A 12,837-nucleotide genomic window follows, 5' to 3' on the forward strand; every position below is an offset into this window, starting at 1 on the left:
AATCCAGCACCAGGGCTGTTTGTTTTCCTACATGGGCCAGGAGTGCAGCTGAACAAGGTCCAGTCACTGCTGGGGTTGATGAGAGTGAGCTGCCCCCCCTCCTCCCCCCTTTGCCTTCCCCCCCGCTTCTGGTGGTCCCTAATGCTGGGCTGGGCTTGGTCAATGGTTTTCTGTTTTGAAGCAGTAACTTTTTCTTTTCTTTTTTTTTTTTTTTTTTTTTTTTTTTTTTTTTTTTTTTTTTTTTTTTTTAATTCCATGTAAGGAAACAACTGCAAATCCATCAGCATCCTGCTGCTTCACTGAGTTCAGCTTGGAAAAAGGAAGAAAGCAAACCCACCCCCTCAGCCAGTTCCTCCCTTCTCCCCTCCCTCTCCCCCCCGCCTCGCTCCCCCATCTCACCCTGGCAGATGAATTAGGAGCCAGAAGCACGTTTCGTAATTGTAAGTGATGCATTTTCATTTTGATTAAAAGTTCCTTCATTGCAAAATGTATTGGCTTTTATACTGTGTCTGTGTGCATATCTCTGTTACATCTACCTATTTATCTATCTATATACTAATAAATATATATGGCCTGTTTTAAAGTGCCAATTTATAAAAAGCCACCTCCTTAAAAGGCAGACAAGACCCAATTTCATCCATGACAAGAAGGGAGCAGAATCGACTGAATATTGCCAAATGACGTAAAACATAATTTAAAATTTCTTAAATAAATATAAAAGTTATTCCTAAAGAAGCCATAGGCATGTCAACAATATAGGTTGTAACCGGCGCTCAACAGCTAAAGTACCATTGAAAAACTAAAATGCCATAGCAACTTCAGCAATAGGCATGATACATTGCAAACATTATTCTTTTTTTTTTTTTAAATTAAATGTACACCACGATGAGCTTTTAAAAAAAAAAAACAAAACGCTATTGGTGCAGTAATGAGAAGACTTCTCAGGTGTTACGGGGAACAGGACCATGCATAGAAAGCTGTGTCTATATTCGTTGTAAAACGGGTCTATAAAGTGTAAAGCAGGTAACGCAGTTGGATAGAAGAAACCAACCCTATACGAGATGCCAAGTGATGTCAGACGACTGGCTCCAGTTTCAACAGCAATGGATATTAAAGCAAGTCCATCCAGTGCAGGTTAAGAGATGAGCTTCACTGCAGTAATACTGAAGTTGCCTTTTTCAGCACTTAGCACAGTGAGGTGGGGAGAGGGAAGGAGAAATGCTCCAAGAAAGGGTGAGCGGAGGCTGCCAACGCCAGTCTTCTGCCCGCTCCGCTCTGCTCCGTCACACCCGCACCCTGTCGGTCAGGAAGGTTGCAGGAAGGTTGCCACCAAAGGTTGGCTTCCAGTGGGCAACGGGCATGTTCCCCCCTCAAAACCATTCCCAGGAGCTTCGGGTGAGGAAACGCTTGATCCGCCGCAGTGTTAAGGCGCTCTGCATCCCATGGGATGGATGGAGGCCCTGGGTGGGGGGGCTCAGGGGCTGCAGCCGCCGTGGTGCTCGGGACCTCTTGGGGTGAAGTTCCACAACTGTTTCCTGCCAACTGCTTCACATACGTGTTGGAAAAGGACATGGCTCTAAGTTTCAGGAATCACAGTAGTGCGCAGTGGGTACAGCAGGGAGCAAACACTTGTGAAACTCCTACGGAAGCAGCTCCCAGCCCTTTCTTAAAGCACTTTTTTTTTTTTTTTTTCTTTGCATTCAGGGAAACCGACTGCAGGCTTATTTGATCCAATTTTCTCTTTGCACCATACACATATAAAACATTACAACTCTGTATAAAAGTACAAGTGGTTCTTGTACATCTGAATTATGCAGGAACTATGTGAGCAAATCCTATCAAAATAGCTATTTTTTTTTGTGTGTGTATAAACAGCATTTGTTTTTTAGAAAAAACAATATCATAAACTGCAGAATCTGTACAAAAATAGAAAATAAATTTGGGCAGCAGTTTCTAAACAGCCATGTAAATGCGACACTTAAAGAGGAGCAGGTTAATGCCTCCAAAAGGCTGAATTGCTAAGTCAACCTATACAGGGCTAAAATGGTATTGAGATTATCTAAATAATAAAATTTTTTACCTCTTGCAATAAAACTTATAGAAAAAATAGACAAATATGCACATGCAATTTACAGCTTTCCCCAACATAATCCTTGTGCTTAGCTTTTACAATTTTTTTTCTTTTTTTTCTTTTTTGTAGTAACATAACATTGTCTACAATACATATTCTTCCCTATACCAGGATATTCGGTCTTTCTTGAGGAACCACTTTAAAAAAAAAATACATTAGAAGTGGTCATACATAGATGAAGGCACTCCAACTCTGCTTGAAGCAAAAAACTAGTGTGATCCTTTTCTTTTCAAAAAAGGCAAGCAAGAACGCATGCACAGTGCTGTGAATCGGGCAGTGGGAGGGACTATGGAAATACTACTGAGTGTATATACTGGTACTTAAAATTTAAAGGAAAAAAAAAAAGAATAAAAGAAAAAAAGAAAAAAAAAAAAGGAAATTTGCTAGATTTTTATAGTTTAAGACCCAACAAGCACCTCCATGATGTGATCCAGTTCTGTGAGGTCCATTTTGAAAGGCTGATTTGGAGTTACTGGTTGACTGCTGTACGGAGCAAGAGTTTTTAGGAGCTCGTCTGCCGAGACAGGAGCCATTTTCGAAGCAGCCCCCGTGGCAGACGTGCAGGGGTCAAAATCATACATGGACGTATCAATGTCAGCAAAGAGGATATCATCCAGGGTCAAGTCTGTGAGGAAACCCGTGGAAGTTGTTATCTCGAAGTTGCCGGGTAGGGAGTCCATGAGTTTCGATTCGGCCGTTCTGCTCTCTGAGAGGCCCTCGGGCTTCTGAGCGCCGGACTCGCTGGGGTGGTCTCTGGAGTCACCGGCTCCTGTTTCGGCTGCTACTGCCTCTGCGGAGGTAGGTGCTGGACAAAGCTCCTCGATTTCGTCCAAGGCTGAGGAGAAGCTGTCCTTTACTGGTTGGAGAGCGGGAGGCGGCGGTTTCGTCGGACCATCGTGCTGGACAGTCGGGGAAGTGCAAAAAGTGTCGTCCTCGAGCAAAGAGGCTGGGGTGAGGCAAGACTCCAGGGGCGTAGTGCTTACCAAGTCTGTGGGGAGAAGGGGCTGGGAGGAGAGGTGGCTGAAGGCTGGCGGGGCCTCGCGGAAGTTGTCGCTGAGAGGGTCGGCGGGCTGTGAAGCGGTCATGAACATGGGCCTCAAGCTGCCTTCTTGCTTGAGTTCTTCCTGGATTCGCCTCAACATGTTGTTAATTAAAACTGTCTTTTGCAAGCTCGGCTCGGTTAATGGCCTGTGGTTATAAAGTTTCATAAGGGAAATGTTGAAGATAGTCTGACGCTGTAAGGTGTAAGACACCTTAGAGGGACCGTCAGTAGGAGACACCACTTTGCCTTCCAACCCATCTTCATGCTCGTCAAACTTCCGCTTTCCTCCTTTCCCCAACATATATCTGAAAGGAAAAAGAAGAGACCGATGAAGGCACCAAAGCTTGAAGCCACCAGAACCAATACCCCAGCCCACCTACTCCCTTGGGGCAGGTGGTGTGGGCAGCCTGGCTGCTCCTCGCTTGCCCCCGAGAGTCACAAGTGGAAATCTGTCCACAAAAATAACTCGCTTGCCGCCCACAGTGGCGCGAGGAGGAAGCAGAAGCCTCCTTAACACCGAGCTCTGGTCCATCATGTTTAAGCACAACCACGCTGGTAAATTCCAAGCAGGAATCCAAAGAGCATCTATAAAATCAAGCCCTTGCGCACTTGGCAGCAAATCTGCCTTTTGCATATGTTAAGCGTATGGTCCCCAAATATCTGTACACAGGTGCACAAGCTACACACACTCTACTGAATGTTAACTTTTAAATTTCCTGACTGGTGCAGTGCTAGGCCTGGGAATACAAACATAACACACCGAGGCTCTTACAATGAATTTCCCTTTTATTTAGAAGTGTGTTCATGTGGTGGGGGGGAGGAGACGAGTGAGGCTCAAGCAATGGTATGCTGAGAGAAACCTTCCCAGTGAAGTCAGGAGAGTCAATCCTTCAGACACCAGGAGATACGCATATCTGACCTCGTGGGTTTGTTTAACTGATCGCGTAAGGGCTAAACTACTAGAGCAGGAAATCCTGTAATTACACTCAGAATTAGATAAATTGCAGATGAGGAAGATGATCTGTCATGTCTCTTATTCTAATCCCCAAGACCATTCTCTGCACTGCACTCTGGGACTGCTGCAGCCAGGCCCTTCAGTTCCAATGGTGCCAGCGTCCCAGTTTGAGGACAGAGCCATCTGCCCCAGACAGCTTTGAAGGGGTTTAATGCCTCCTGAAGTGCTGAGCATACCCCTCCTGGAGCCAGGCCCCTAGGGAGCACCCCCAGTCCCATACTCTGGGCCCAGGTGGGGGGACGTCTCTTGCAGTCAAGGGATGTGCTGTGTCCCCACCTAAGCTCTGACCCGGGGCTGGGGTGGGCTGCACTCTCACCCCCTGCCCGGCTCTTCTGGGCACAGGAGCTTTTCACATGGCAGCACTGGAAATCTTCACAGCTTCTGCCTGGCAACACCAGCAACCTTTGCTTCCTCCAGTAAGCCTTTAAGGCTTGCTAGCCACAGGCAGAATAGCTTCTGCACCAAAGCAAGGATGCATGGCTCCAGATGCACCATTTGTCTTCACTTCTCCCCCATCAAAGCGTGTCCCCCACTCAGGGCTACGTCCATGTCAGGTTTCATTTGAGAACAAAAGAATGCCGTACAGCTTTCTAAAGAACAAAAAATCAGCATAAACGCACGTGCTTTTCTCCTGGTCAGATGGCAGATTTTGAAGAAAAAAACAAAGGGAATTTTACCAAACTTGCCCTGCATCATAAATCATTTCTGAGCTAAGAGTAAGTAGGGCAGTTCATTCCCCAATGCTGTCTCTTCCAGGGTGCTTCAGAGCACCTGGGAACGCTCCTCTATACAGCACAGTCCCAGCCTCATTTTATCACCATTATTTTTGTGACATGAAGATCCCCCCAAACACAGAGGAATGAAGGAACCACTGTGCTTTGACAGGCATGACCTTATGTTATGTGCCTGAAAGTGGAGAGTGTTAGGGTCAGAAACCCTCTGCCTCACACCATCACCCATTTCATAGTGTAGCCAGGGTTTAGTTTAAAGAAAAATCCAAGATTACTTGGGTGAAACAGCACGGTCCCTGTGACAGGCGCTTCTTGCAGTGCTTGTGAGATGGCAAGTTCCCTCTGACTCTCTCCCCCACTACCCGCATGAACCCAGCTTACCAAACAAGCTGTTTTATCATATCTCAAGCTAGAATGAGCAGAGGCTGTCACTAAACTTCACTTGCCTGTCCCATGGGCTGCATCAAATCAGCCAAGAGAAAGTCCTGAGGAGGTGAGGTAGGACTGCAGGCGTTGCAAAGGAGCACCCTGTGCTCCACCTGCTTCCACATCTCAGGGCAAATGTTTTGCTTTCCTCTCATTTTCCTGGGTAGCACGGTGAGGTGCTGGAGCACCAACCCAGCTGCCCTTTTTAGTAGGCTCACAGAAAGCCCTGTCTTCATCCCTTCGTCCATTTCACAGAACACTAACAGAATGGCATGAAGATTTCTGCCTTTTAAAAGGAAAAAAGAAAAAAAAAGATGCTTTCCACCACCCAGAGAGAAGCTGAAACAAGCATGTAAACAGATTTTTTAACCCCAAAACCTGACTCCCCTCATACAAGCTTTATTATGCAGCTATTGCCTAGATATCGTCTAGGAGACAAAACTTGCCTTCCTTATTTGAGTATAATTCCTACTTCCCCCAACGGGATCCACGCCTGCAAAATGACTGCACCAGGCAGATCTAATACCCATTTGATCATCACACACTGGCCCTGCAGTAGCTAAGGACTTGCAAACATCCCCAAGAATGTCTGAAAAACATTTAAAAGCAAAGAGTCCTTGTGAAGAGGGGGGGGGGGGCGAAAGAAGTCAGGGTTTCAATGCAAAAAGAAAAGAGCTTCAGGAAGTGTTTGCTGGATGTTAAATCCAAAATCAGATTGGGTGAAGTGAGCCTCCTCTGGTTAAAAATAAGTCCCAAATCCAGATCATTTTCTAGCATATTATGCAATTAAAAAAAGAAAGGCAGAGGGGGGAGGGAGAGAGCTGAGGAACGGGTAGGCTGCCATCCAAGCTCCTTGGCCAGCTACCAGCGATCCCCGCGCCTGGAATCTCGGGTGAACAAAACCTCTGAAATTTAGCACTACTGCCTAAGTCTGGTTTTTCTCTGCTCCCTAGTGTCATTTCCATGGACTACTCCAGAGCTGTGCACGTGGGCTTGGGGTGTGAGAGGGGGGCTTTCCTGTTCAAATGTTCATGACAGACAAACTTCCTTACACTTTGGACAGGGCAAAAAAAAAAGGGAGGACTGAGCTAGCAAGAATGGAAACCCCTGCCCAATTCCAGCATGGTTTCAAAGCAGTGACGGGCTAGGAGGAGAGCTGGAAGCCTTCTGTCTCTTCCTACTATCTCCTCCCCCAGAAAAAAAGACAGGCTCTGTCTTAAAGACATACTCATGCTCCTTCCACAATGCTCTATTTAAATGAGAAATTTTTAAATGGCTTGGGGATGAGGAGAGTTTTGAAGCTTGTCAAACACTGCCAGGAATATATAAAAATATTCACTGCACAAAGCAAACCTCTTTCCCCAGGATAAAGAAAACAGACCATTTGTGTGGCCATGCTCTGTTCCCCCCACTCAGTTATTAATTACCATTGTCAGGAGACATGGGCAAGCATTTCCAATGAACCCAACTGAGCCCATTTGCATCCAAGACTGAGGTGCTGGTAGTTAAGACTTTTTTTAAGCTGATCAGTAAGAGCTACGGGATTATCATAGTAAACACAACTATAACCTTACTACGTCATTTTCCAGGAAGCTTAGAAATGATTCAAGGTTTCCTGTATGCATGACTGTCAAGCTTTCACATCTCACTTGATCCTCACATAGCTTGGTTCAGAGTGGGTCCTTTTAAAAGAGAAAATTGATCAGGCAATTCCCAATTTCACCTTTTCAGCACAGCTTTCAGTTTCCTTTTCCCCAGAAATGCTCTCTGGAGGGGGCTTAGCCATTAAAGCAGGATGCCAGTCTAAGCAAGAGGGTATGATTCCCCTCAAACAGGGTGCTCAAATGAACACCACTAGTCTCAGCTGTATAACATTTTATTTTATTCTGTTCTCCCCTAGCAAGCAAGTGAGAATTGTAAAAGCATTTTTCTCCAGTTTCCACAAATAATTTTATTCATCCTAAGCAAAGCAAGACAGTGGTATCTTTTTAGACAAAAACTAGACATGCTTTTGGGTTTGCAAGGCTTTCTCTGGATCTCCATAAATTTTTCAGTTTTTGACCACCAGAGCTTAAAACAATGTTGCCTGTTTGTTCTTTAGAGTTGAAACCATCTCTTCCTTCCTTCAACAAAAAGTTTCATGCCTATATTAAAGAGATCAATGCTGTATGTCTTAAGATACTGAACAACATGAGAAATAAAAAAAGTAAAAAAACAAGCCGAACAATGTCAGTATTTGATCTGAAATCAAATCTCAAAAACTTTGCTCCTAGCCTTTCCAGTCAAAGCTCCTGCTGGGAAAATGAAAATGCCAAACTTAGAGATTGGGTTGGCCAAAGATGAGTGCAGAATGAGACACTTGGGACCCACACCCTCCCAAGTGTCAGAGTTGTCCTACCAAGTCATATGGCCATAGTGGCAACAGCCAGACAACAGCAACCCACCAAAATGCAAGACTGGACAAGCAGTGACAAAGGGTCACATCCATGGAGGGTCTTTTGTGCATCTATTTTGGCTGAGCACCAATCCCAGCCAGATGTATTCCTGCTTCATTTCCACCCATCTGCCAGCAAACATAATTCTGGGGCCAAGCATTGAAAGGTTGAGATGGGATGTCGCTTTGTTGTTGCTGTTTTAATAAAGGGTGTTGCAGGGTTTTGGTATTCAAGTTACTTTTCAGTGTTTCTTAGGGTCTAAGGAAGCAGAAAACTAGAGGAAAACAATGGAAAAACTATTTATCCAGGAGTGTCTTGGAGATCTTCCCCAATATTATCCACTAGTTGGCTCCAGCTCTGGAAGACCCAGACCCAAAGCTGAACCACTGTTACTGAGAAAGATTCAACTTTCTTTTCTGCCCACTTAAGGTGATTGCACACACCTATGAGACAGAGAAACCCTAGCATTGTTTGGGAGATGGCTTTTCTTAATTGAAAAACAAAAGTAATATATATTTTTTTTTTTTTCATTTGCATTTCATCTAGCTTCTTTTTATTAGCTCTGCATGCTCTTCAGAATGAGCTGGAAAAAAAGCAGTTGGAGCTCAGTAGAAGAGATAATCAGCGGGTGGTTCTCTGGAGTCAACCATCATCGATTAAACACAGAAAAGCTTATGCAATGCCTGACTATGTCTCTGAGCCCACTTAGTGACGAATCCTTTGCTCTCCAGAGGACAGAGGTACGTGCACATCGTGAGAGAAGTATTTATTGATTGTACTTAGGATGTTATACCTTGTCACTGCTGGACTATTTTCTTTTAATAATTGGGCATTTGGAATAGGGTAGTACTGGACGTATGAAAATGGAGGGGAATGAGTGATTGGGTTATCACACCAATAATAAAAATACCCTTTAATGTTAATTCTCAAAGTCTTTTAACAGTTTAGTTTGAAATGTCTCTCAAGACTGAGGGCTTTTCTTGGAAATCGATTCTACAACCCACTAGTCCCTCCCTGCTCATCAAGGCAGACAGGAAGGAAACACAGAAAGAGGAACTAAACACTAACAGGGAGATGGAGAAGGATCTTTAAGAAGTCACATTGCCACTCATGTATTTATACCAACCTATCAGCTGGGCTAGAGGATGAACAGCTTAATACAATGGGTTCACCTTTGGAACAAACACCACCTTGCCCAAAAAGGTAAAAGCACCAAACCCCAGAGTCCGCAGGCAACCCCATTCCAGCCCAAAGAAATGTGACAGCAGGGGCATGGGCAATAACTGGACCAGTTGCTTTCTGAAATCTTGGGTAATTAGAACAGCAGGGAGTGAAAAAATTACAAAAAATAAAAAAGAGAGAGAGAGAAAAAAAAGGCAAGTTGAGAGAATTAAAACATTACTTCACACATAGATGCGCAGAAAAAAATTTACAAAAGCCCCTCCTATAAAAGCCCCTTGAACCACAAAGATGGAAATGGATTTGCATTTTTCACTCCCAAAACAAAGTTTCCCAGACCTCAGGTGTAAATGAACCTCACTGGGGTTTCTCAGCTACTTTATCCAGTAAAATTATGGAAGCACTTTCTGTGTTGCTTCTGGTGCATGAAATATTATTTTCCTCTCCTCCATCCCTCAGTCCTCATCCTTGAGGGCTTCATTGGCTGTATCCTGGCCCAACGGTATCAATGAGTGTTTGTTACTGACTTCAGCAGGGATCAGGATTGGCATAGATAGCTGGAGGACCCAAAATAAAAAAGGCCTTTTGTGCCAACTGGTTCAACTGGTAAGACGAGGCTCGATCCCTCTGAACCAGCAGAGCAGGCTGAGCTGCACAAGGCATTTCAGGGCTGCCAGATCCAGCCGAGGGACCACCTGAACTTGTAACCAGTCCCCACGACTTCAAAGCATCTGTTCCCTAAAGCTAGGGAGGCAAACAGGTTAAAACTCCCTCTCCTGCTCCCCATTTCCACATCCACAAGGACACCACAGAGAGAGAGAGAGAGGGGAGAGCAGCTGCGTCTCGGGAAGACCCTGCCTCAGGACATGACCACAGGGATCACCCATGGCAAAATGATGTTCCTTCAACTGGAGGGTCCGGGCAAGCAGAGCAAACCTCCCCAGCAGCTGGGAGCCAGCCCACTCTCCAAGAGCACAGGAATCATCCTCCAATTCAAAGCTAGAAAGGAAGGAAAACAGTGGAGGGGAATGCCAGTATAAACCTGGCCCCCTCTCCCAGCCTTGCTAAAAACAAGGAAGAAAGCTGAACAGCCCAGGTGTCGAGGTTTAACTCCAGGACTGGGGCAAATAAGCAAAATGACTTCAGAAGACTTTCAGAGCTGTGTGATGAAAATCATCCCTCCTTGAAGATTTCATCTGTTGACACCAGGGTCTTTAAATCCTGGCACGGCAGCATCCCTGGGAGCTAGTACAGCTTGTACCACACTCAGCTACGTTCAATATGCTGCAGCTGGCTGGCAAGTTGTACACTGAGGGGTAGTGTAGGGGGGGGTTTGTTGTTGTTGGGTGGTTTTTTTTTGTTTGTTTGCTTTTTTGTTTTGGGTTTTTTGTTTGTTGATTGGTTTTGTTGTTGTTTTTATTTTTGGGGTTCTTTTTTTTTTTCTGCAAGGCTGTCCCTCAGGATCTGATGCAGATTTTAGTTGTTTTAGTGTACTGTGTCCATGTTGCCTGGCTAGAAAGAACTCCTGACAACTGCTGCCTGGTAAGAATTGGGTCTCACATCCCCCATGAATTAGAAAACAAAACCCCCAGCTGCAGACAAGAGGTGCAGTGAATGGAGCTGTGCTGGGGTTTCTGTCCTCACTAGACTCAGTGCTCAAACATTCCCCATTTACAAGATTTGGTTTTCCCTGACACTTAAGATTTTACATTAACTCTGGCCATCTTGTTTATTCATTGGTGTTTTTTTGGTTTTGTTGTTGTTTTTTTTTTAAACCGAGTGAGGTTCAATAAACACTTACAAAACTTTCCTTTAGAGCTATATCAAAAATTGTCCTCCTAGGTAGCTCTGTGCTTCCAGAGAGTACAGGGAATTGTTTTTACATCTGCAAGCTTTTGCTGAAAGGCTGTCAGTGCCAGCAGGAACTGTAAGTAGCAGGTATTTTTGATGTGTATTTTATAGGGACCTAGCTTTTCCCATCTCCTGTGGTGGATGGGTGAATCTCAGCTCTTCCAGAAGAAGCAGAGAGGCAAGCAAAGCTGCTCAGCACCCCAGCAAGAAGCATCCCCCCTTCTGCATATAACAAGAAAGGCAGGCCCCTCTCCCTAGAGAAATGCAGCCTTAGCCCTACCCCCAACTTCAGGCACTCAGGAGTGAGGGCAATTAGCAAGATAAGTGACAGTGGTCTTTTCTAGTCTCAAGCTAAAATTGAAGTAGGAAGGAAAACCACAATGGATGACTTTTGCAGACTACTCTAAGCAGGTATTAGCCAGGGACCAGTCGAGGAAACCTCCTGGCAGACAGGAGATGTCAGAGGAAGCTGAGACTGTCACCTGAGGAGCATCTGAAGTCACGCAGCTCTCGTGGGTCTTGACTTCGGTACCCAGAGGCTGGAGGAGCCCCCAGGTCCCCCAAGAGGCGTCCACGTTAATCACAAAGTAAGGTGAAGCCTTCCCCAGCAAATAAGCAATGCAATTATAAAGCCAGTCAATAGTGTAACACCAGCCAACGTGTTCCAGCGATATTTTGAAACTGTAATCTGATCCTACTGTTTCCATCCTCGTGCCTTGCCTGCTCTCCCTTGTTGCATACTGTACTATTTGAGGCCCAGAGGGCAAAGCAAGCTCTTGCTGCTCCTTAATGATCAGAAACTGCGTTTTCAGTGAGAGCTCTCCCTGCGCCGCCCACACGACTTTCTTGGTACTTTCTTAAACTTGCAGCCCATCAAAGCCCGGTGAGAAGGCTCTCTGAAAACTAAAAGCGAGCGCAAGAACCGAAAGCACAGCTACAAAATCCACTCCTGCCTTCAGCCTCCAGCTCCTCTTTAACCAGGCTAAAAAAAGGCAAAGCCACAGACTAAGGCAATCTCCGACTCGAGTGTGTTAAGTCTTGCAGGAAACATATGCTTCTATTAAATTGGAAACAGTTTCTAATGCTGTCAGTTTGCTAAATGTAACATGTTCCCTTGGAAGCAAGGGAGCAGTTTTAATGTTTTTTGACTTAACACACCAAACAGAGCCACGTCTGATAAAGCTGGAATGGGCTCCAATAAATACCGCCTAGAATAAATTACAGCCTCATTAAGTAATTGTTTGGAAAAAGGAGAGCAGGTTTTCTAGATTATAGCCATGTTATTAAGGGTGTTTATAATATTAGGAATTCTATCAGGGTAGCAGAATGCAATGCAACTCTAAATCAGACGAGCCCTTGTTAACTTGTTAAACCATTAAAGACTGCCCTGGCAGAATTAGAAGCTGAACAAGACAGCACAGGTTCTGTGCATGGAAAGCTAGGTAGGTGTATTTCAAACTGGCTGCCAGGCTAAAGTCAAGAGCAAAAGCTCTGAGCAACTTCACAGTACAAAGCAAGAGGAGGGATATAGCTTTGGAACATACATGGGGCTGGAAAACATTTATTCAAAAGAAGTTTTGTTCATGTGCAGGAAGGCACTCGGGAAAAAAAAGAACAGAAATGACTTCTGCTGGGCAGTCCAAACCTATCGCAAACGTCTCACACAGCCAGAATGTCAATTCTCACATGTTGTGATTCAGACAGGACTTCCCATCAGCATCCTTGCAACAGCACCCAGCAGATGCAAACAAGACCCCAGCCTGCCCTTTTTTTCTTGTTAAGTTTCATCATTTTCCTACGATTGCTAATGCTGCCTCAGCCCTTGACAAGCCTGGTGCAGGCACAGCCCCGCTGACCACCAACCTCAACAGTACCTGCTTTGAGCAGGGCAGAGGATTTTCCCCCTCTTCCCACAACAGAAGCTGTTTCGTTAGGGTTAGTCACTGCAGGAAGAGGTATTTTCAGTGAGATGGCAAAGCTGCCCTCTCCTCGGGTCACCTCTGTGTTAAATCCTCTTTACATCCTTC

The 12,837-nt window shown here is 45.1% G+C and overlaps 1 protein-coding gene across 3 annotated transcripts in view; it reads right to left on the reverse strand.

Moving 5' to 3' along the window:
• Positions 1-1,675: 1,675 nt before the first annotated feature.
• Positions 1,676-12,837, reverse strand: part of SERTAD2 (SERTA domain containing 2) — an 80,551-nt gene continuing 69,389 nt past the window's right edge. For all 3 annotated transcript variants that reach the window (XM_030447731.1, XM_030447729.1, XM_030447730.1), the window contains exon 2: positions 1,676-3,478. In XM_030447731.1, the coding sequence (XP_030303591.1) occupies positions 2,530-3,474 (945 nt within the window). In that variant the 5' untranslated portion in view covers positions 3,475-3,478 and the 3' untranslated portion in view covers positions 1,676-2,529. The remainder of the gene's footprint in view (positions 3,479-12,837) is intronic.

Source organism: Calypte anna, chromosome 3 (assembly GCF_003957555.1).
Source record: "Calypte anna isolate BGI_N300 chromosome 3, bCalAnn1_v1.p, whole genome shotgun sequence".
Classification (NCBI taxonomy): Eukaryota; Metazoa; Chordata; class Aves; order Apodiformes; family Trochilidae; genus Calypte; species Calypte anna.